Source organism: Oreochromis aureus, linkage group 22 (genome assembly GCF_013358895.1).
Source record: "Oreochromis aureus strain Israel breed Guangdong linkage group 22, ZZ_aureus, whole genome shotgun sequence".
NCBI lineage: Eukaryota > Metazoa > Chordata > Actinopteri > Cichliformes > Cichlidae > Oreochromis > Oreochromis aureus.
Window position 1 is genome coordinate 20,723,939 of NC_052962.1, and position 22,383 is coordinate 20,746,321.

Sequence of the window (22,383 nt, forward strand, 5' to 3'; positions counted from 1 at the left end):
CGTAGCAGAGGAAACACTGTCCCCCTGCGGACATTACTGAGTAGTTTTGTAACACACCCACAACTCCAGCGTTCAACTTCTTTTTATGACTCATCCTAAACGAAAAGTAACACTGACTGTATTTTTGCCATGACCACTAACAAGTCTTAACACAAATATTTAGTGGTTGACTACATGGAGAACACTTTTATGTGTCTGCTCTCAACACCAGGACTTTCCTTTACATCTGCTGTACTGTGGGAAAGAAAGAAAGAAAGAAAGAAAGAAAGAAAGAAAGAAAGAAAGAAAGAAAGAAAGAAAGAAAGAAAGAAACGTCAGTGTTAAAGTTACACTTTTTTTCTCTTAAGAACAACTTTCTTCTTCTTAAAGCAAGCTAATATTTATTAGCTGTTGATAAGTAACATGTCCCACCATGACCATGACTGCCCGACTTTAAAAAGTTCACTACGGTGTGCAGACATTTTTTTAAGTACATCACAGTAACTATTATATAAGTTGAAATTCTCTGGTCCTTTATCTGATCCCTCATTCCCAAAAGGACAGGAGTGAATAGGAGAAATAAAAACAAACAAACAAACAAAAAGCCAGTTTAACCATTAGCTTTGGCAACCCTCTACAGGTGAAAAAAGGGAAATGTGAATCTCTGTAACATTAGAAATGCTGCATTTGACCCCTTTGCTTACTTTGACTAACAAGAATCAGATTACCGAATTGTACTTTGTCCTCCTAGGAGTTTTGTTTTATTTAACAGAGGCTTGTCATTGTTGTGTTGTTTTTGCTTTCTGTCACTGGTGTAATATATGAAGAAAAATAACAACTCTTCTGTAATAACTCATTTCTAAAACACCATTCATTAGTGCTCCTTTTGCCTTTAAAGCTACCTTCATTTTCTGTGGCCTAGATCCAACAAGGTGCTGAAAACATTCCTCAGAGAGTTTGATTCATATTGAAAAAATATTGTATTATTAATTCTCCCATTCTGACACTTTCCAAAGGTACTCTTTTGGTTTGAGATCTGGTGGCTGTTGAGGCCATTTGAGTACAGTGAACTCACTGTAATGTTCAAGAAACCAGTTGTGACATGGCATGCTATCCTGTTGGAAGTAGCAATCAAATGATGGGTACCCTGTGCTCATACAGGGATCATAAGCAAAAACATTCAGGAAGGCTGTGCAGTACTTAGAGTAAAGGGTCCATAGTGTGCAAAAAATATCCCCATTCCATTATACCATTACCGGTTAGAGTCTAAAAGCACTAAGTCGCTGTCATGTAATTGTAATATTAGATATTTTCTTTAACCAGCAGTTAAGCCGACATATTTGTTTAAATGACTTTATACTGCAACTTTGATAAATTTATTGCTTTCTAAAAGTGTGAACACTGTTTTCCAATTACATAATGTAATAACAATGTATCTATGTCAAAGATACATTTAGTTTTGGAATCGTTGTTAATTTTTTTTTGTTTTAAATACTTTAATAAATACAAAAAACCCCAAGCAATCTGCATTTATCGGTTTGGGCTTTGTTATTTATTTGATAGAGCTAATAAAACTGATTATTTGCCATCAGAGCTTTAGTGGCACAGAGAGATTCTATTAATTTACTTAATACAAATGTAAAACACACACACAAAACAGACAACTTATAAAAGGAAGCATGGTAAAAAAAAAAAAATGCGAACAAGTGCATTTTTAATAAGACATTAGATAGAAACCCGTGGGTGCATACTGTAAACTAGTCCTTCAGACAAAGTTTTCTTAGAGTTTGACATCTTGTTTGTTCGTTGAACATCTTTGATGCATTTGATTCGTTAACCGCTGGAGGGACCTCTGTGGCGCATGCGCACCTTTCTCCTATTTGGATGACAACTGCGGCAGAGAGATAACGGACAAACACTCGGCGAGAGCTCCGCGGCGAAGGGAAGGGTTGACTGTCCGGGTAAAGGCTTCTCTGTCCTAAATAAAGTAATGAGGTAGAAAGTCAAAAAGTTAACCAACCCAACCGGCTATGGAACAGATTGGCACGGCCACGGTGAAGATGGACCAGAAGTTTGAGGAGATAGATTCAGAGGGCCGGTGGCAGAAACTCTACTCAGTAAGTCTGTTAGCATAGCTACCGCAAAGCTAACGCGGATTGTGAGTACTTAACAGCGCGCATTTATTGGAGTAAAATTAACAGTCCGGAATGCATTTACTAAAAGGTTATAACCGTCTTTCCTAAGTCATTTTCTTTGTAGCTCATTTTCATTTTTTGCGTTATTTTTAGAAGTCGCTGACATACTTTATTTTTAATGTTACCGAAAGCTTAGTCAATGTCATAAGCCCGTGCGTATGGTTGAAGCGATTAGCTACATTACATAGCTACAGACTTGTTTACACTGTTAAATCCGCTCCCCCCCAGGAAGATCCTGCTCTTAGTACATGTGTAATGACTGCCGAAAGTTACCGCGTGTGTTTACGAGTAAACCAACTGGTTTTCTGATTGCTCTCATGTACATATATATGCCTAGTGAAAATGCTCAGAGAGGGGCGGAACTGAAAATGTAACTGCTTGAATTTGGTACACGTAGTGATTTGTTTCATTACTTTTTCTTTTGTGTCGCTAAACCTTACTCCCGCTGTCCAGGAAATCAGGAACCAGTCCCACGAGTGTTCCTACAAAGTGGCAAAGTATCCGGAGAATCGCAACAGAAACAGATACCGGGATGTCAGTCCATGTAGGTAAACATTTGTATAAAGGCCAGACTGTTTACCTGTCAATTCACAGCCCATGCCCAAATAACATTTCTCTTATCCTGCCTGCAGTCGACCACAGTCGGGTGAAGCTGAAGAACACAGAGAATGACTACATCAATGCAAGTCTGGTAGTGATGGAGGAAGCCCAGAGGAGTTACATCCTGACTCAGGCAAGTCCAAGGATTTCTACACCATGGTTAACCCTCTGAGATCTAAGTCATTATATGTGCTATCCCCTAACCCTAATCCTGCCCCACAAATGGTGCTTGGAATTTTATCAAACTAAAACAAATACCTGAATCCCAAATATCTGTTGAGATGGTCAAAATATAACACTGAATGTGATTCAGAACACGTTTTGCTTTTGTATGTATTATTTTACGTAGTTTAAGAGTATCATTAGCGCATCGTAAAATGTTTAATAAGCTTCCACAACATGGGTCCACAATATAGACAACATAATCATGGTTATTTTGTTGTCTTCAATCTGTTTTTGTGGAGTAGGACTTAGATGCCTCAAACTGTCAATAAAACATACTTAACTGCTCTGTCAGGTTTGTAGTTTGAAGTCTGCGCTTTTGACAGAAGTTTAGACCTCACCTTAGACTCGGTGAGGATGTGTCTTGCCACTAGGTCATCTTAAATCGGTCATGTAGTTTGGACACCAGAGTGTTAAGTATCATGCTTCCAGGTCCATATAGTCCATTATTTATTAACACTGACTGATTATTTAGGCCCTAAAATATCTTTCTATATACATTTTTAGTTCTGTAATATTTATATGAATGTGGCTTTTTCCCCCCAGTTCTTATCAAACTGTGTACATGTGGCTAGTTTGCATAATAGTTTGTGCATATGCCCTTCTACTCATAATTTTTTACTGTGTTAACCTGTGTACAATTACCACCTGGTTTGTTATTTAACCTCAGCCTCTAATTTCTAAAAATCTACAAAACCCAAACTAAAAGAGCTCAAAATAAATAAAGCAGGTTGGCAGTTTCATTTGTAAACCAGCAATACTAAATGTTAATTTGTGTTGTATGCTTTGCTTGTCAATACTGTTGCTGTTAGACAGAGTTATTTGCATGTGGAAATAGACATAACACGGCACAGCAAATCCCTGAGCTGAGTAACTCAATGTGTTATCACAAGAAAATGAACTTCCAGGTAAGAATTTGACTAAGGGCGACCTGTTTAGAGATATCAACTCACAATTTTACCCCCATTCTCACATCAAAGAAGAAGCAAAGAATTAAAGTCTGCATTAAAGTGTGAACATTAGGATTTTTTTTGTAAGATGTAGGTTACTGGCTTGACTTGGCAGACGTGAATAGACCTGTCTGTAAGAGGTTATTAATGAGACTTACCTCTGAATGTAACCTAACCCTGGTTTAACAAACAGAAACTGAAGTGGTCCTTCTTGCTTCCAGCGCCTCCTGAGACCAAAGCTCTTGTTCAGAATACATTTTTAACTTCTCCTAGTTATTTTGGATTAATTGGACCTGACTGTATAAAAACTAAGCATCACCAAACAAAGTCGTTTTATCTTCTTATGGGGACACTTGGTTTGTTTTACACCATAAGACAATACAATTACCAGTGTTTGACCCTTTAATCACCAATTACTGTGGCTGTAAAACTACAAAATAATTCTGATCTTTGAGCAGCCGTTTGAATTTTCTCTCTATCCCAATATGTTTGATGAGTTATGGTAATGTGAAGCACACATGGTAAAACCTAGGCAGAGCTGATTTGCCTGTCTGTGTTCAGACTACAGTACCTTGTGGATGCTTTGTGTTGCCATGATACATCAAATATTGCCATAAAGCTGGTTTTCTCTACTTTCTGGATCAGTTTGAATTTTGTCTGTAGCACAAACGGTGACAGAATTACAGTCAGTTAAAGACTGGCTGTGAAATGGACTGGCCGCTGAGCCGATGGTATATAAAGGGTGAACTTTATTGAGCAGAGTGAAGTATAAGGTGCATTATAGCTAAAAAGTAAACCCCCCCATATGAGGACAGATGGTCATAGGACGTTAAATAATCCATATGTGCTTATTCAAATCATTTACACACATGGCACACCTGTGGCGACTTCATTTATTGTTTTAGCTCAGTTGTTCCTGATATGGAGATTAGCAGTCAGAAGTAGACAGTTAATCAAAATCTACATTGTTGTTACTGAGGCAGTTGAGCTATCGTATTGCTGGTTGCACAGGTTCTGAGGTCCATTACACCTGTTTCCATTACACAGTTTTAAAAATACTTCTGAGTATTCTGATCCTTTTACTAATTCAGACATGTTTTTGTTGTTAGTTTTATTGTTTAGTTTAATTTGCATTGCTCATGCAGCCAAAGGACCGTGTCTAATGCCACAGCAAGGCGTCCACTGTGTGGCCTTCCCTAACACAGTTCACAAGAATCGCTATTCCTCTGAGTTTTTGTCATATTTTAGTGAAACTTGCGTGTGGTGATTATCTAATAGCTCTTCACTTAAACTGTGCTGAAAGTCAAGGTCACATTTTTTTTTGTGAGTTGTAAAGGATTGTGACCGGATGAGCTACTGTGTCATTGACGTTATGGCCAATTTAAATTCAACGTCATGACAGTCCAGTAGTGCTTATTGTATCAATATTGTGCTAATAGATGTTTACCAACACTATCATGACCTCTATCATCTGTTATATTTAAATTCAGGGCTTTGTATTAGCATGGCAGTTTGTATAAGAGATTAATATAACACTAATATATGGTATATATTAATTATACTCCGTGTGGTCAATATGTCTTCTGTGGTCGTGTGTTTGCTAGTAACTCAAAGAACAAGATATGGCAAAAGACATCCTAAAAACTGTGGAAATATATTTAGTTATGTCATAAGCTGTGGATATTACACATGAACTGAAGTTTTAGTGTTTAAAAACAATGATTGAAATACGGAGATGCTTTTGGAAGCAGCACGTCTCATCCAGCTTGCAGGCTGGCTGCCAGGGTTGCTGCTTGTCGGATCATGAGGTCTAAATCTCTGTACCACTGGTTGTAATTGCAGTTTTGCTGAAAGTATTCCTTATATCACTAACTCTGTCAGTGACGGTTTTTTTTAGCCTTTACTAATTAAATCAGAACGACTGCACCTACATATTATGAAATTACATTAAGAGAAAAGTCATTTGAAACCTAAGAATTACCACAAGTTTACTCATCTCTCTTAAAAGTGAAGAGAGAGAAGAGAGGTAGGCTAGAAGCTGTGAAACACTCACGTTAACAGAGGTTTATTTATCAGAAGGAACACTGATCTTTTACTGCTTCTTGAAAAGAATTAAGGGGTGTTTTCACATAATTAGCCTTTGAAATTCTTTTTATTGCTACGTCAACTGTCGTGACTAATAATTGTTGACATTTGAGGGCACAGTTATCACAAATATCAGCTGAAATTCTCTCTTTAAGAGTCAGGAATTCATGCCACAAGAGTTGTGGTGATCATGTGACGGGTTTCAGTTGGTGCAAAACGTTGTATGAAACCAAAACCTTTACCATTGGTTCTTAACCAGACGTGCGTTCTTCCTACACAGATTTGAATATTTTCAAGTCTTCAGGAAATGAAAGGACAAATGACTTCAACGGTCATCACCACAGTTAAACAGACTGGGCTGATAAGACTCTTTATTTATGATTCAGCTCACCACGCACTGACTGCTATCTCGCTAATTTAAAGCTACTGAGCGTTTTCATGATTAAACACGACAACTCTAAAATGTTTCTCACTTCAGTAACAGATTGTAATGAGTTGGGCCAGAGGATATTTTTGGGATGTTGAGTAACATGGAACATTGAATAACATGGACTGAACCACCACTCACAACCACTAGCACTTTATATAGCCTCTGTAGAAATTATCCACACATCTCACTTATCTTAACTGCACTACTGTATAGTTCTGTGTAAATAATCATTCTGTACATACGATAATTTTTAATCCTACAACTGTTCATAACTTGCATAGTTCACATTTCTGTATAGCTGTATATCTCATATTTCTGTATAGTTTTTTTTATTTCATATTTATATCCTGTTCATAGCCTGTACATAGCTTGTACTCACTACAGCCTGTACATACTTATAGTTATAGAATATTCATAACATACTTCATACCATGTACATTATAACATACCATAATAGACCCATTTCTGTAATATACTTACATATCTATATTATTGCTAATATATATATTGTAATATATCTATATCACGGCTAAAGCACTTCTGGATGGATGCAAACTGCATTTCGTTGCCCTGTACCTGTGCATGTGCAATGACAATGAAGTTGAATTCTATTCTATTCTAACATAGTTTTTAGTCTAGTCTTACACACTTGAGTTCTGTCAGTCATCCATAACATCCAGTGGATTATTTTTTTCACACTTTTTGTTTTCTTGTATTGCTTCTTTGGAGATGAGTCATCTGTGGTTTGTTAAAATGTTACAGCATCCCACTAGTCTGATCAGAGTCAGCTGAAATTAGTTACACAAAGCAATCATTACACATTTAAAACCATAACCAAAATTGCAGCAGTTACTTTCCACATCAATACATGTGATGAGGATTTTTTTAAAAACTTTTAATCCTTTAATTTTCTTTCTTTTTAATCCCGTATGTTATGTCTTCTTGGCTGTGATGATGGGCTTCTCTGTGGCTGACGACTGAAGAGGTGTAAAATGTTCCTCAGCACAACTCCAGAGAAATGACTCGTTAAGTCAAGTTAATTCCTGTAGCACATTTAAAAATAAAGTGCTGTAAAATTATCAATAACATTAAAACACAGGACAGAGTTTGAAAAAAAGCATCATAAATTGAAACTCATTATAATTTAAATGCTAAAGAATAAAAAAGAGTTTTCAAAGAGTTTTGAACGTGTCTAATGTTGGAGAGGTCCTGATGTGAAGGGGCAGTTGTTTTTTTTTTCCACAAAGGCCCGATCTCCTCTGTGCTTTAATCTGAATCTGAACCAGGACAGCTAGGAGAGTTTACTCAGCAGACCTCAGCGTCAGATTTCCCTACTTATTAGAGACAAATTGAGGCTTGTGTAGTGGAAATGTGAGCTCAGCAGCAGGTTAGAGATACAGTTTTTAGAAAAATGTCTTCAATTCTCACTTTGTTCCCAGCTCTGAACCTAGCCTGTTGAAATGAACAGGGGCTTTTTGGAGTAAAATATAAAATATTTCAGATTTTAATATCAAAGAAATGAGCCGGTCATGTTGATGTTTAAGCACTTGTATTTTATTGCTGTTTAGCATAAATGCAGCAGAGACTACTGACTACTGTATTTGTGTCTGTTATGTATTCTGAACATAAAGGCAGACTTTTAAGAGACTCATGAAAGACTTTTGACATTTTGATGGTTTTCAGCCCACCAATAATTTACTCAGCTCAGCCACATGGCAACCTTTAGAAGTTTTGACCTTTAACTAAACTCTTGCTATCATGCTGCAAATCTCTGTGGCATGCCTACCATAAGATTAGAGACCAACCTCTGTGTGTTGCATGGCTAATATATTGAGTGGATCTGATGTTATTGTTCAAAGCAGAGACATCACATGAATTTGTTTTGTGGATGAGCTCCCACTCTTCCAGCTGTGTAACTGATTGAAGCGTTTGTTTGTTTTTCTGTGTATTTATTTATTTATTTTGTCCACAGGGCCCCCTCAGGAACACCTGTGGTCACTTTTGGCTCATGATCTGGGAGCAAAAGACCAAGGCGGTCATCATGCTCAACAGAGTCATAGAGAAAGGCTCGGTGAGTGTAGAGTACAGCAGATACAGATTATACTCTCTGGTATGACTTCTGTTATTCGACTGTGTGCACCCACACACAGAAATTTGCAGAAATATCAAATAGACCACAGAAAAACTTGTCAAGAGATCGACTGTTTTATCCTCAGCCACACACACACACTTACTTACTTGCTGGTAGTGTGAAATAATTTAAGCACTTTTTAGTGTTCATATTAAACTTTTTAAATGGTCAGATGTAAAGTAATACACCACATTTACATCCACGATGAAATATCCAATAAGCATGACTGCATCCTCGGATCCAATGATGTTTTCCTAAGAACTTCACAGCGAGGTCTCACAGTGTTTCGGTTTCATGTATATTTGCAAAAGGTTCAGTTTTGCCTCTTCTCATCACAACTGTAGAGAAATTCCCATATCCAAGTCTTGACTTGACTTCAGTTGTTAATTACTTCTAAGCTGGCCCAGGCCCACACTCTCTGGTAAATATTTTCATTCAAATCCTTCACTAAGCTTTGAGTAATCCTGGTAATAAACAGGCAAACAAACAAACAGACAGACCTAAGCATCACATGACCTCCTTGGCAGAAGTAAAAGTGGCTAAATCTCTTTTTAAAGCCAACATTTGGTAAAATGAGGCAGTTGGTGATGGCGATGGATCAATTCAACACCCAACTGAGGCCTCACAGACAGCTGTTTACTCAGCAGGGTTGGTTTCTTACACTTCTTAGTATCGTCCTTCTCTGTAGCGATTTTAAATCCAGCTGAAAATGCAATCTTTTGTTTTGTATTTTCCAAACCAGCATTCCTGAGATGTCACAATGTGATATTAAGCCCCTTTTTTCATAATCACAAGATTATCTGATAACAGCTCTACAGTGCGTTTCGCCTATACTGGCATGAAATCTGAAGGAGTTTGTTTTTCTTACTTCACTGGCCGACATACCTCGCAAGGATGGCTTAAGTCGTCTTTTTCGACACGCTCATGTTACTCTGCACACACTGAAACAATAACCTGGCATCCTTATATTTACACGCTGCGTAGGCCATTTTGGAAAAGCTCAAATGGAGCTTTTCCAAAATGCAAAAACATTTGAGAAATATGTTTTGTTTTTTGTCTGGATGCAGAGCTGCAACATGAAACGTGAAAAAATGTGCATTTATAAATTTTAGAGGCTTAATCTGTACGTGCTCTCGCCCCCCTCCTGTCAGCAGGATTACTGGAATTCAGTGTTTTGACAGTGTGTTCACACACAGATGTATTGAGTGGATCTGGGATGCAGCCAAACCTCTCAACTCCTCTAACTCCAGTGATCCTGCAATGTTCAGATTAAACATGCACACTAAAAGTCTGTCGTGCAGAGCAGCTGTGACCTCTCTGTTTCTCCGTAAAGCAGCTGAAGTGGATCCTGCTGGGTCATGAGATTCACTCTGTGCCGGTTTTCTTTGAAATGAAAGATACAGAGCGCCTAATCAACAGATATTTTTAAACTCACAAGGATCTTCTCTGTAGATTGGCAAATCTGAGTGATAAACTTAGACTTGCTGATTAGGCTTCACATTTAGCAGAGACTAACAGAGATAAACTTCTACAGGAAGGAAGTACACAAATACTTTTTTTTTTTTTTAAAGGAGAGTTATACATGTTTTGTGTCATGTAACGTTAGTGTCAGTGTCACCGGGTAGAATTAAGAAGATATTTGACCGCAATGTGTGTGAAGTTATTATTCAGCATCCCTGAATAGCAGCTTCTACTTCTCCTTTTAATGTGTGCGTTTTTTGGGGTTTTTTGTTGGGTTTTTTGGCAGATACTCAATTTCATTGTGACAATTTTTATATTTCCTCTCATGTAATAGGAAAAGTGTGCCCAGTACTGGCCCACAGCAGAGGAAAGGGAGATGGCCTTTAGAGACACACGCTTCTTGGTCACACTGCTGTCAGAAGACACCAAGTCTTACTATACCACCAGAAGGCTGGAGCTGCAGAACATTCAAGTAGGCCACAGCATTACTCAGTGTGGGGAATTACCAGCAAAAGGTGGCGAAGGAGAAGTAAAATTTAGAGGTTTCACACCAAAGATTTGCCCTTATTCACTAATGGCACATATTATTGTTATGTTTTGTTTTTTATCAGATTTTTACAAAGTTTTTCTCCCACACAAACAAAGGTTTTGCAGTGTGGAGGTGGGAAGGAAAATGTAAATGAGGTGCAAACGATGCAAGAGAGCAGTCTGATACGTTTTAAATAAATGGCAAATGCACAAAGTACAGCGTGAAATGAAATCATTTAATTTTGAGTTTCTGTAATCCTCCAGCCACTTGTTTTATCATATTTAAAATGAGCGCCAAAAGGAACGTTCTTAATGGAAATTTACAGCTGAGTTTATTTTGCTGGATTGGTGTTTTTTCAGGAGCAGGTCTATTCAATTAAAAGAAACTGAAAGTGTTGTTGCTGACTTGTTTGCCAAGTACAGTTCTTAGACTGAAGTAACCTCCAGTTACCCCAGTCGGCACTGATAAAGACAACTGAAAGTGTAAATACACATAGAGCAAAGTTTTAGAGTTTAACTGCTACTGAGCCCTGCTTTATCTCCTTTCACAGACAGGGGAGAAAAGGGAGCTCTACCACTTTCATTACACAACGTGGCCCGATTTTGGTGTCCCCGAGTCCCCAGCTTCCTTCCTAAACTTCCTCTTTAAGGTGCGGGAATCTGGAGCACTGGGCACAGATCAAGGACCAGCTGTGGTGCACTGTAGCGCTGGAATCGGACGCTCAGGGACGTTTTCACTAGTTGACACATGCCTGGTCCTGGTAAGTCCCTGGGTCTTTGTTCTGCGCAAGCTCTGACTTAATGCGTTTTATGTATTTTTTTTTTTTTTACCTCCACCAAGGAGATTATGTTTTTAGTAGCGTTTGCGTGTGTGTCGTTGTGCCTGTAAATTCGATTGCTCGAAAAGCATTGAATGAATTCTGAAAATTCTAAAATTCTAAAACTTTGTAGGGGTGTAGAGTGGGGTCGTGTGAACAGTCCATTAAAATTTGGCTTACATCCACCAATGTCTTCAGGGTCAACATATTGATTTAATGGTCGAAAATTACTAAAAAGCTTTATAACTTAGAAGCTATAAGTCTTACAAGCTTGCAGTGTATTGTTAACATATAGAAAGTATGGTATATAGAAAGATTTATCATATCATGCCACATTTGACCTCTGATCTTTCCTTCATGGTCAACAGATTGAACTAAAGGTCAAAGAGATAATAATGCTATATAGAGATATTTAAAAATGTGTTTCTTACTGCCATTGTTTGTATTGACAACACAGAGGCAGTGCTATATGGGGATTCTAAGTATATTGTTACTTTGGACCTCTGTCCTCTTCTTCAAGGTGAAATAAGGTCAAACTTCCATAAAAGATCTTTTATCTTTAAAACTCTCCTTAAAATTCTGCTGCCTTTGTTTGTATTGGCAACATTTAGGAAATGTAACTGATACACAGGTATTTTAAATATCACTTTATAGTTTGCATCAAAGTTTAATTATGTCAGGTTTGACCTCTGACCTCACTTTTACATTTCACATATGCCTTTCCTTCATGTTGACCTCAGAATCTGTTATTTTCAGTGCACTACAAATGATCTTATGTACATTGAGAAAAGACAAATAAAACAAAAACAAAATGGATATATACAAAATACAATACTGTCCTGTTAAATGTAAATACTGCCCAGAGAGTGCACTGCCCTGGGCGTGTTTTGCCCTCTTTGACCTGTGCTTGTTTTAAAGCATACCGATGAACACACAGGTTATTATTTTACATTTGCATGTGCACTTTATGTTAAGAAATGGCATGTGCTAAAACAGTAACTTTTGTAATGAAGCCATTGACTCTTGAATATAAAAATAATTGTGTCTAAATGTCTGACTGAAGCAGCTTAACCAAACTAATTTAAGTATTAAATGTTTTAAACAGGCCTTAAAACATCAGTTTTAAGGTTAAGGTACAAAAATATTTTTAAAACTTCTACACTGGACTTATGGCTGTCTTTGTTCGTCCTTCCTCCTAAAAGAGCACAGTAAGGTGTAGCTTTAGAGGCAGGTTTTGATAGTTTATATAACAGCCTGGAAATAAAGCCTGTTGGGAAATGTCAGAAAGCTCCTTTTTCCTCTAAACCAGCTGGCAAGCTGTCACAGTGTTTGTGTTTCACTGACAGAATCTGGCAGGCTTCCAGAGTGATAATGTTGTACTGTAGTTAACCATTCACTGACCTTATTTTATGTGAGCTTTTACTCACTATAGCCTTCCAACGCAGCAGATACCTGCTTTGAATAAACACAGGATTAACTTAAAAATGCAGACTCAAACATTTCAGGTCATTTACATGTGTATGCTGTAGGAGAAGAAAAAATAATGAAGATTAAATTGATTTGGATTTCCCTTTGAAAACATGGGTTGACATAAAGAGGTTTGGGATTTCCTTCTGGTTAATGGAACTGTGTATTATTGCTGTATTTTCTAGATGGACAAGAGGAAAGAGCCCTCATCAGTAGACATCAAAAGCATCCTGCTGAACATGAGGAAATACCGAATGGGCCTGATTCAGACTCCTGATCAGCTGCGATTCTCATACATGGCTGTCCTTGAAGGGGCAAAGTTTATCATGGGAGACTCATCTGTACAGGTAACTGCGCCACACACAGGAATAATAAAAAAAAAAAAAAAAACAATTATGTGACTTGCTTTCTCAATCTCTTGTTCGTGTGTAAAATTGGAGGCCTGTGTGTAGTCCCACTTTTTTAGCAGGAGTTATTTTTTTCTGAAAAAGATTTAGAATTAGCAGACTGCGAAATATTTTCATATTTTACTGGGGGCTTACTTTGTGAATTAGTCAAAGAGAGATGGTGGAATAGAAGCCCAGTGTGAATTACAATGCAAGAAAAATGATAACTAAAACATTGGTATTCTGTTTTTCCATTTAAACTCAGACTGTGTGTTGAGTCTGAGCTTTTCTAGGACACATAGATAAACACAAGTGTAGCAGTAAATATAAATCAAACGAGTGGTATCTGTTTACTTTATATGGAAGGAATATTATTTATCTACAAAATCCCCAAGTTGTAAATCAAGGGAACTATATTCGTCAGTAAGGGAGCCACATTATGGCCACACTGATTTGGTTGGTGTGCGTCACTATGATCCTGCTGACTAGCATTGGGTGCAATATGTTCCAAAGAAAATTACTGCTTTTTGCTTCCTGCGCACTTGTTGAAGTAGTACACATTTATTTTTTGTTGCACAAAAGGACGAGTGCGCAATTGTAAAGTGCAAACTGTGTCCAGGGTGGGAACAACTGTATTATACTGCTAATACAACTTTGATTCTTTGCAAACATCTGCACAGACAGCATGTTAATGCTAAGCTAGGCAAGACTCAGAGTGATGTTAAAGCTGAGTACATGCAGTCCTCAGCCCAGCACCCAGAGCCTGATCTTCAACACGTAACAAAGGAAGTGTTGAGCAGTCAGACTACACCCTCCATTACTCGCTGTTGATGTTTCTACAGTAGAATCACCATGGCGATTGCTCTGAAGTCTCTTTAGGGTTGTTTTTAACGTTTTTGTGTTGATACGTAAACATTCAAAGAAATATCGTATTTCTGTCCTCATTAGGATCAAGATTTGTGTCAGGGACTGTAGTCTTGTGTTTATTGTTCGCATGTAATTTATACATTACTTTTGCATTACTCCATAGTAACATGTAGTATAACTAATTACTCCCTCCAGGGAGTAATTAACTAACAATAAATGTGTAATACATTACCCCAACAATGCTACAAACTGAATACAAAGTCAACTTTTAGTCTTTAAATAACTGTTTCCGTCTTTGCTCTCTGTCTTCAGCAATTATTGTGGAGATGAAGACAAGAGGAGACAAGGACACAGCAGTACTGTATTTAGGGCTAATAGGTTTAGGAGACTGCGATACACACTACCGAATTCTTTTTAAAATTTAGGTTCTGTTTTCTTTTGAGAGTCCTAAAAGGTAGACAGATTTTACATTGTATTGTCTTTGAATCCTTATTCTTGAAAATTGCTGTATGATACAGTCCTTTACATGCAGCACCAGGCGCTCTACATTGTATTTACGTATTTAACCTCATAAACCTAACCTGCTTTATATACTATACTATACTATACTTTATATACGATTTTTCTTGCTTTACTCCACATTGTTGTCTAATGTCATTTTACAGAGTGGAAACATACATAATGTTTTGTCATTGGAAAAAAGTACTGCTGTTCCCATCCTGTTTGCTGTCAATCTTTCCGTGTAGAATCAATGGCGGGAATTATCCAAGGAAGATCAGGAGCCGCTATCGGAGTCTCCCCCTGCACCTCAGCCACAGGCCAGGTGTCCGACGGAGCGGCACAATGGCAGCCAGCAGGAGGACGGAGGGGACTACAGACAGGACGGCAAAGCGCCTGCACAGTCTCCCTGCAAGGAGCAGGAGCTCGATGGCAGCACAGCACAGTCAGTACAGTGAGTCTGATAAACAAAGCGTGTGTAGCTTATCAGCCATAATCAGCTGATAAATGATCTACATACACAGGGTTACAGAGGATTGACTTACTACTGGTTCAACTTCTAACAAAGTATGAATTTCAGAGTGAGGATAGATGTAAAATGAATCCCATGAAACCCATAAAAATGTTGACGAACCAAATAAAAAAAAAATTAAACTGGGATTAAAAACAACAAACAAAACACTGAAATTAACTGAAATGACACTTTGTGCTTAAATTAAAATGGCAAACTTAGAGGAAACGTCTTTAGTTTTAGACTTTGTCAGTTTGGTCACATTTGTCAGCACAGCCAATTGTCATTATAAAGTGTGTTTTAAAACTGGTCTGACTTCTTTATTCTATCCCAGGCAATTACTTCCCACATTATAATAACTAAAAATACTGAAACTGACACTCATTCTAATGAGAACCAAACTGAAACGAGAAAATCCACTCTGGAAACGAATCGGAGAAAAACTAGAAACTATAAAACCAGGAGTAAAAACAGATGACAAAATGTTAAACTATACCGTCTCTGTTTGGTGTAATTTGGACTTGGCTACAGGCTACATGTGTAAAAAAAAATTTAAATGTACCGTCGTTACTAAACAACTGTTTACCTGCTTTGTTCCTTTCTACGCAGCAAACGACGCAGGGAAGACAGCATCTCCAAATCGAGCACAGCCAAGACACCCCAAAGCAAGTCCAGGACAAATGACTCTGAGAGGAAGAGAAAAAGGTGATTAAAGTTTTGGTTAAAACCACTTTGTACTCTCTTTTTTGTTTTTTATAGTCAAACCATCAAGTTGGTGTTCTCTGGGATGATTTTTCATGGACCAACATGTCAGTACCTGCTGAAATTTGGACTGCCAAGCGTTACATGTGCACATGTGTAAAAAATAATCAACATGGGCAAATTTAGGTAGTTGCTAAATTACAATTTAGGTCAATGGAGGTCAGGTACACCACAGTGTTGTGTGTAATAAATGTCTTTAGCAGTAAGCGAGGTGTTAAAATGCATAAATTGAGGCATTGAATGATTTTGCACTCTCTTAGGTTTTTATTTTCTTGTAGACAGCGGAGAAGAATTTTTATTTGACCATTGTTACAATGTCAAATACCAAAGGACACGAGTCATTTTTCAGCTACACTTTAATTTACTTTAAGGGATACACAGGCTTTCCCAGTGCGTGACTCAAACCTCTAATAGCAGAAGTTACCCCAAGTCACTCTTGAAACTTCTTTTTTTTTTTAGCTTTTATAATTTTCTGTTTCTGTTTCTCATAATTCTTAGGCATCGACTCCTCTAGCCTAGCCAGCTGACACACAGCTTACGTTCTCATGAAGGCAGAGGTTGACACCTTATTTCTGATGACAGTGCACCTCTAGAAGAGAAAAAAAAAAAAAGGCTTCTCACTGAATCACTTCTGAGAAGGCAGCCTTTGTTGTGTGACATGTCAGCGTTGTTCCAGTAATACAGGCAAAACTGCGCCATTTCTGTGAAGATCTTACACTTTTGTTGTGGTTCTCCTGGACAGTTTGGGCTGCATTTGCTGCACATGACAAGAGCTCGGCTGTCCGGCGGGGGGCGGTGTATCTTTACCCCCCTCTGAGGCAGCAACGACAACCACGGAGAGCGCGTTTAACGGACGAAGTTTACCCGCAGCTTTAAAAAAAACAAAAGAAAGAACACCCACTCTTGTACACGGAGGTCTGTGTGTTTGCGTGTGTGCAGGTGTGTGTGTGTGTGTGTGTGTGTGTGTAAGTGTGTATTGCTGTGTCTTCTCTTGGGGTTTTGTTCTTCCTTTGATGATTTGCTTGGCTCTTGTGGTTTTGGAGTTGTTAATTTTGGCTGCACTCTAGCATGCTGCGCGAGTGTGAGTACATTTGTGGTTGTTGGTTTTCGAAACTCTGAAATGTCAGGTTCAGTTGGAACAATGCAAAATGCTAATTTTTATTATGCATCATATATTTGAATTTGCCGGCAGCGTTTTATCTCTGCAGTAAACCCTGTCAAGAAAGTGGGCGTACGAAAGATTAATCAACAACCTCTGCTTTGAAAACAAAAGTCATGCAAGGAAGGAGGCTGGGAAAGAGAAGGCAGAAGCATAGATTGTCCCGTGGCAGTTATAGAAAAATACATCAGTGATTGGACCTTTGATGAAGCCCTCCATCTCCACCCATTGGTTAGTGAAGTCTGCCATCCTGTCGTTCTGACAAATGAGGAGTGGGTCTGACTGAAAAACCAGCTGAGTCTACTCATGGTCAAACTCCCACAGCTTCAGTTCTAAAATCGTGATACCTGTGCGCCAGCGGAAATCCACTCGCTGTTTTGTCAGTCGATGTATTTCTGAAATATTCGGTTGTTGTAAGCAGCTGAAAGAGCGCCTCTACGGATCAAACGCCACATCATGATGCAGTCAGCGCTAACTTTTGTAAAATCAGCAGTCTTAGCTGCTCACAGCAGTTTGCTTTCTGTTTTCACAAAGCTCATTTTAATCTATTTGCTGGCTAACACACAAAATAAGCAGCACTGCCAAAGTAGCAGTGAAACACCAGAAAAGCTTTTTTTTAAAGGCTCTGGTTCCAGATGTGAATTTCCCCCATTCATTTTCTCTATTTACTTTTCCTAAAATCCTCATATTGAGAGTTTTAGGCCTTGATCAAAGCCAACCAAGCCATGAGGTAAAGCATGACCATAAAAATCTTTGTTTTGGATCACAAAATTAAAGGAAAACAAAACAAAAGAAAAAAGGCACATTACTGGGTACACAAGAAATTACTCGTCCCAATAGTGCAAAACCTAATCGAATTGAATTCTTTTCATTTCTGTATTGCTGTAAAATAATAGTTTTGTGTGTGTGTGTGTATATATATATATATTATATAGTGTATATAGTGTAGTTGTGTGTATGGTACAGTTCTTTGTTCCCGATTGCAGTGACAGCTCTTGCAGTTTCTGAACTTTCTTTCGACTAAGCAATCTGACTTTTTGCAGATTTAAACATTGCCATGGTAACACCAGCCTCCACCAATCACAGACATTGCCGATTCAATTTAGGATTGTGGGTAGGCTAGTTTTTCTTTTTTGGTTTTATGGCCCATAATCAAAAATCCTCCTGGAGAACATGAATGGGATTTTTACTTCTGGAACCTCACCCGTGTCATTGTAACATTTGTGAGAGGAAGCAGCCAGAAGTGCATCTCAAACACACAAATCAAAGAGTTCAAAGATATATTGATATATTTTCAGGATGATGATTAAAAACAGTCTAAAGAGTACACAGCTGATTGCAGCTGCCTGTGCCTCTGCTAAGGCGTACCCTGATTTGTGATCCTTTTTGCTTCTATCTTAATGCAGACAGTAAAATATATTAAAATAATCTTGTTGAATTTGGAAAGGGTGAACTGTTGGTCACATAGAAAGAACGCAGGTTTAAAGAACATCTGCTTTGGCTTAACTTTTTAAAATAATGAGGGAATCGGTTTGGATTTGCTGCATGTTTTTTCTATCTTAAGGACTTTAGTGTGTCTGTGTTCCTAGTGGATTTGTGTATTGTGAAGTGCATCAATTGTGTTTTGGACTTTATGAAGTTTGAATATCAAATTAGCAGCTTTTCTTACTTAAACTGGGTGGAAGACCAAAACACTTCCTGTTGCTCAACTAACAACTAAGTTTTAGATCGTTTTCTTTCCTTTCCTTTCTTTTTTTTTTTTTTTTTTGCTTGTGTGTCTGGAAATAGTTGAAGTGCCTGTAAGTTACGTAAAACGCTTCAGTGTTTACTTCTATCCAACCAACAATCCCAGACCTCAAAACAGAAGAGGCTGAAACTACACACATGTAGTTTGATGGGTTATTAAAGCAGTCAGAGTTAATGTAAGTGTATCTCCAAAAGTTGATTCTGTTCATCTGGACGTAGCGTTTTGTGGGAGAAACGTTTCGTCACTCATCCAAGTGACTTCTTCCCGACTGCAGCTCTACAGCAGTCTGTACCCTTGCACGTTGGAACTGGAGGAGCTGGTTTGGCAGCTCACTCTGACTCTATGACTACATACTACAGTTGTATGCAGGGCTTTTCCTGCCTAGAGGAATTCCTGGCACCCTCCAGAAAGCGCAATAAAAATCTCTACCATTGTTTGTTGAAATAGAATTTACTCAAGCATGATAGACTTGAATTAACACAGACTCCTTACCTTTACTGTACTCTGGGTGCGGCTGGGTACTACACTGTAGCATTTCTGCATTACTGAACTTCAATAGTGTGTTGGTAACGTTCACCACAGAAGCACAGATTCATACAGTACCACAGCTGAGTGTACGCATCATCGGCAGCACAGAGCAAACCACACCAGCAGCCAAAACACGAGCAACTTCAGCAGCTGGATACTGTTGGAGGTTGGCCTTTTAAAACAAACGCTGGGCACTGAAATATCATTTTGGTATCTAAAGTCTTTCACATGCAAGGTAATGCAAAGCTAGTCCTAAAAGCAAAGAACAAAACAGTGATGTCTTCGGACGCTTTAAAATAACAAAACATTTTCGTGTTTCAGCTGAAAGCTTCTGAACGCACTCGGGGGTTTTCCTGGCTCACATCGAGCCTTTGGGGGCTACACATTTAAATATGATTGGTTGAGACAAAGACCTTAAGTTACCAAAGGTTACTATGGTATTGCTGGCCATAAACAAATAAACAGTTGTGGTGATTTTTTCTTTTGGGGGGATTTTTGTATGCAGGAAACCCCCTGTGAGTGTGACGAGTTTTATTAAGCATAACAGCTGCTTTTGCTGCTCTCATAGTCGGTCTGATGTTGATGTGATCAAAGTGAGCTTTAGATTCCTGCTTTCTGCGGTTTCATCACGGCAGCTCGGCCAAGCCTAAGATACTAACGGGATTTTTCGTAGCACGACTTCCTTTGATCACTCTTAAGCTTCACTGACCGATAGAAAAAAGTTTTCTGAGTTTAACAGGAACTTCATTTTCTTTATTTTCTTTTCACAGGGCGAAAACCAGCGACTACTAACCACCTCCACCTGCAGCCACAACTCTGGCAGCAAAGCCAACATCGGCAGGGAACTCCAGCTCTCTCCCAATCTTCCTCACCTCCATGTCCTCAGCTAGCTCTCCTTTTCATTGCTTGTGTGTCTTTTTTTTTTTTCCTTGCATACCGGCCTATTATCATTAGTTAGCCAGAGCCGACATTTCTGTTTCTTCTACAATCAGGAACACATCACGTCCACCTCCGGCTCAGCTTTCCAATCTCTCATCCTCATTGTTTACAGTGGACACTTTGACATTCGTTTATAGACAAGCACACCAGCGCTTTACCCCCCTGGCCACACCTCAACCTTAAACTGTCAATGCTGCTTCCGGAGTCAAAAGATTTGTTTTTTCTTTCTCTCTTTCTCTCTCTTTTTGGCATTAATAATATTATTTTGCAGCTTTCTCATTCTTTTACGCTCATTTACATTCATGAAATTCAGACTGAAAATAGGGGCTATGCATTGCCAATTTGTAATGCTGTTTATATGTGTATTTTTGGAAAAGGGTAAAAAAAACATTTTTTCAGAGGCAAAAGTAAAAAATATTCTATTTTTTATAATAAATTACTTGAAGTTTTTCAGGTGATGTTGGGCCGGCTGAATGAAACACACTGTCTCGCTCCCATGTGAGAAATTCAGTGACATGTAATGTTTCCATGATGTACATAGTGTTCTTTTTTTTTCTTTTTTCTTAAAGAGAGATGTGTACAAAATGACATATTTTTGCTTGTAAAGGAAACCCTGAATACCAAAAAAAAGAAAAAAGGACGAAAGCTTGTGTTACACACCTGCATACAGTAGAAAGCTGATTTGAAGCTGACTTGTTCTCCTTTTGAAACAAATTGTCTTAAGTTTGTTTTTATTTTTTAGAGTGTAATCTGATTAAAACTGGTATCATCTAGTTTACATACAAACTGTTCTGCTGTGGTTATTTATCTACAAACCTGTTGATTTGTTAAATTAATCATATTAATTACAATACAATAATAATATTAAGACAATAACACGTCTTCTTTTGGATGAAAAGTTGGATAAATTAGAAGAATTAGAATTTGGTTAGCATTTATTTGGTTAGCTAAAATTATCAGTTGTAAGCTAAGACACATAACCATCCACAAAATTACATTTAGTCATTTTTTAAATGTAGTTTTATGATGATTTAACGAACAGGATGTAAAAACTAAACATTTTTAAAAGCAGGAGGATAGACTTTCTTTAGTTTTTCTTTTAGTTTTAATGCTAAGCTAAGCTAAACTAGCAGTCTGATTTGTTGCTCACAGTCGTAAACACTAAGACTCAGTAAATAGAGTAAGAGCTATACAACAGAAAAAACCCCCCAGTTAAAAATAGTTGCATTTCTCAATGTTCAAATTTTATTCTATGTGGTATTTTGTTGGTTTACCTCCATGGCATTTTATAATCTTCTATTTCAGGGAATGTGAGCGAATCCTGAAATTTTACATAACAAATATTGTCAGTATCAAAATATTAAAATTAAAATTATTCTATTGTCCAGTTTTGAAGCTTCAGTTTCCTGTTCTTGGCTGACTGGAGTGGCACCCAGCGTGGTTTGCTGCTGATTTTCAGAGATGCACTTCTGCATATCTCCAGTAGTTCTGAGTTACTATTGATTTCCTGTCAACTCAGGTCCTCTGCATCTCCTCTGACACCAACAAGGCATTTTCACCCAGATAATCTCTGGATATTTTCTCGTTTTCAGACCATTCTCTGGAAACTCTGAAGATGGCTATATGGGAAAATCCCAGCAGATCAGCAGTTTGTGAAATACTCCGACCAGCATGTCAAACAACCACACAACATTCAACAGTGGCTTAAATTATTTTTCTTCCTCATTCTGAGGCTCGTTTTGAATTTTAACATGTCATCTCGATCATGTCTACATGCTCAAATACACTGAGTTGCTGCCACGTCATTGACTGATTAGCTTATTAGAGAGCAGTTGAACAGGTATAACTACAAAAAACAGGTGAGTATCTTTTGTACCTTAACAAAAATAACCAAAACAATATAATTTTTTCTCTTTTTCAATATGGTCAATTATGCCTATCAAATAAACATTAAGTGGCTTGTGTGTACATATTTATTGTCTTATTTATGCCTAAATGGCACTTAGTAGAGAGCTTTTATTACAAAAAATGTTTTGAACTCCTTAAATTTGCCCCTGATGAATACCCCCATATTAATTTAAAAAGATATAAACTAATAACTTGAAAAATCATAAGCAGTA

At 37.9% G+C, this 22,383-nt stretch overlaps 1 protein-coding gene across 4 annotated transcripts; it reads left to right on the plus strand.

The window, feature by feature from the left end:
• Positions 1-1,870: 1,870 nt before the first annotated feature.
• Positions 1,871-21,049, plus strand: ptpn2b (protein tyrosine phosphatase non-receptor type 2b). Of its 4 annotated transcripts, none has more exons than XR_005609865.1 (11): positions 1,871-2,096; positions 2,628-2,718; positions 2,807-2,907; positions 8,434-8,532; positions 10,388-10,525; positions 11,133-11,342; positions 13,052-13,213; positions 14,866-15,071; positions 15,738-15,833; positions 16,633-17,280; positions 20,095-21,049. XR_005609865.1 is itself a non-coding variant. In XM_031742533.2 (10 exons), exons 1-10 carry the CDS (start codon positions 2,010-2,012, stop codon positions 20,114-20,116), a joined length of 1,212 nt encoding a protein of 403 aa, XP_031598393.1. In that variant the 5' UTR covers positions 1,871-2,009; the 3' UTR covers positions 20,117-21,049. The 4 variants fall into 4 exon arrangements, 2 of the variants coding, with proteins under 2 accessions (XP_031598393.1, XP_031598401.1); XR_005609866.1 differs by having other exon boundaries at positions 14,866-15,062; XM_031742533.2 differs by lacking the exon at positions 16,633-17,280.
• Positions 21,050-22,383: the final 1,334 nt, after the last annotated feature.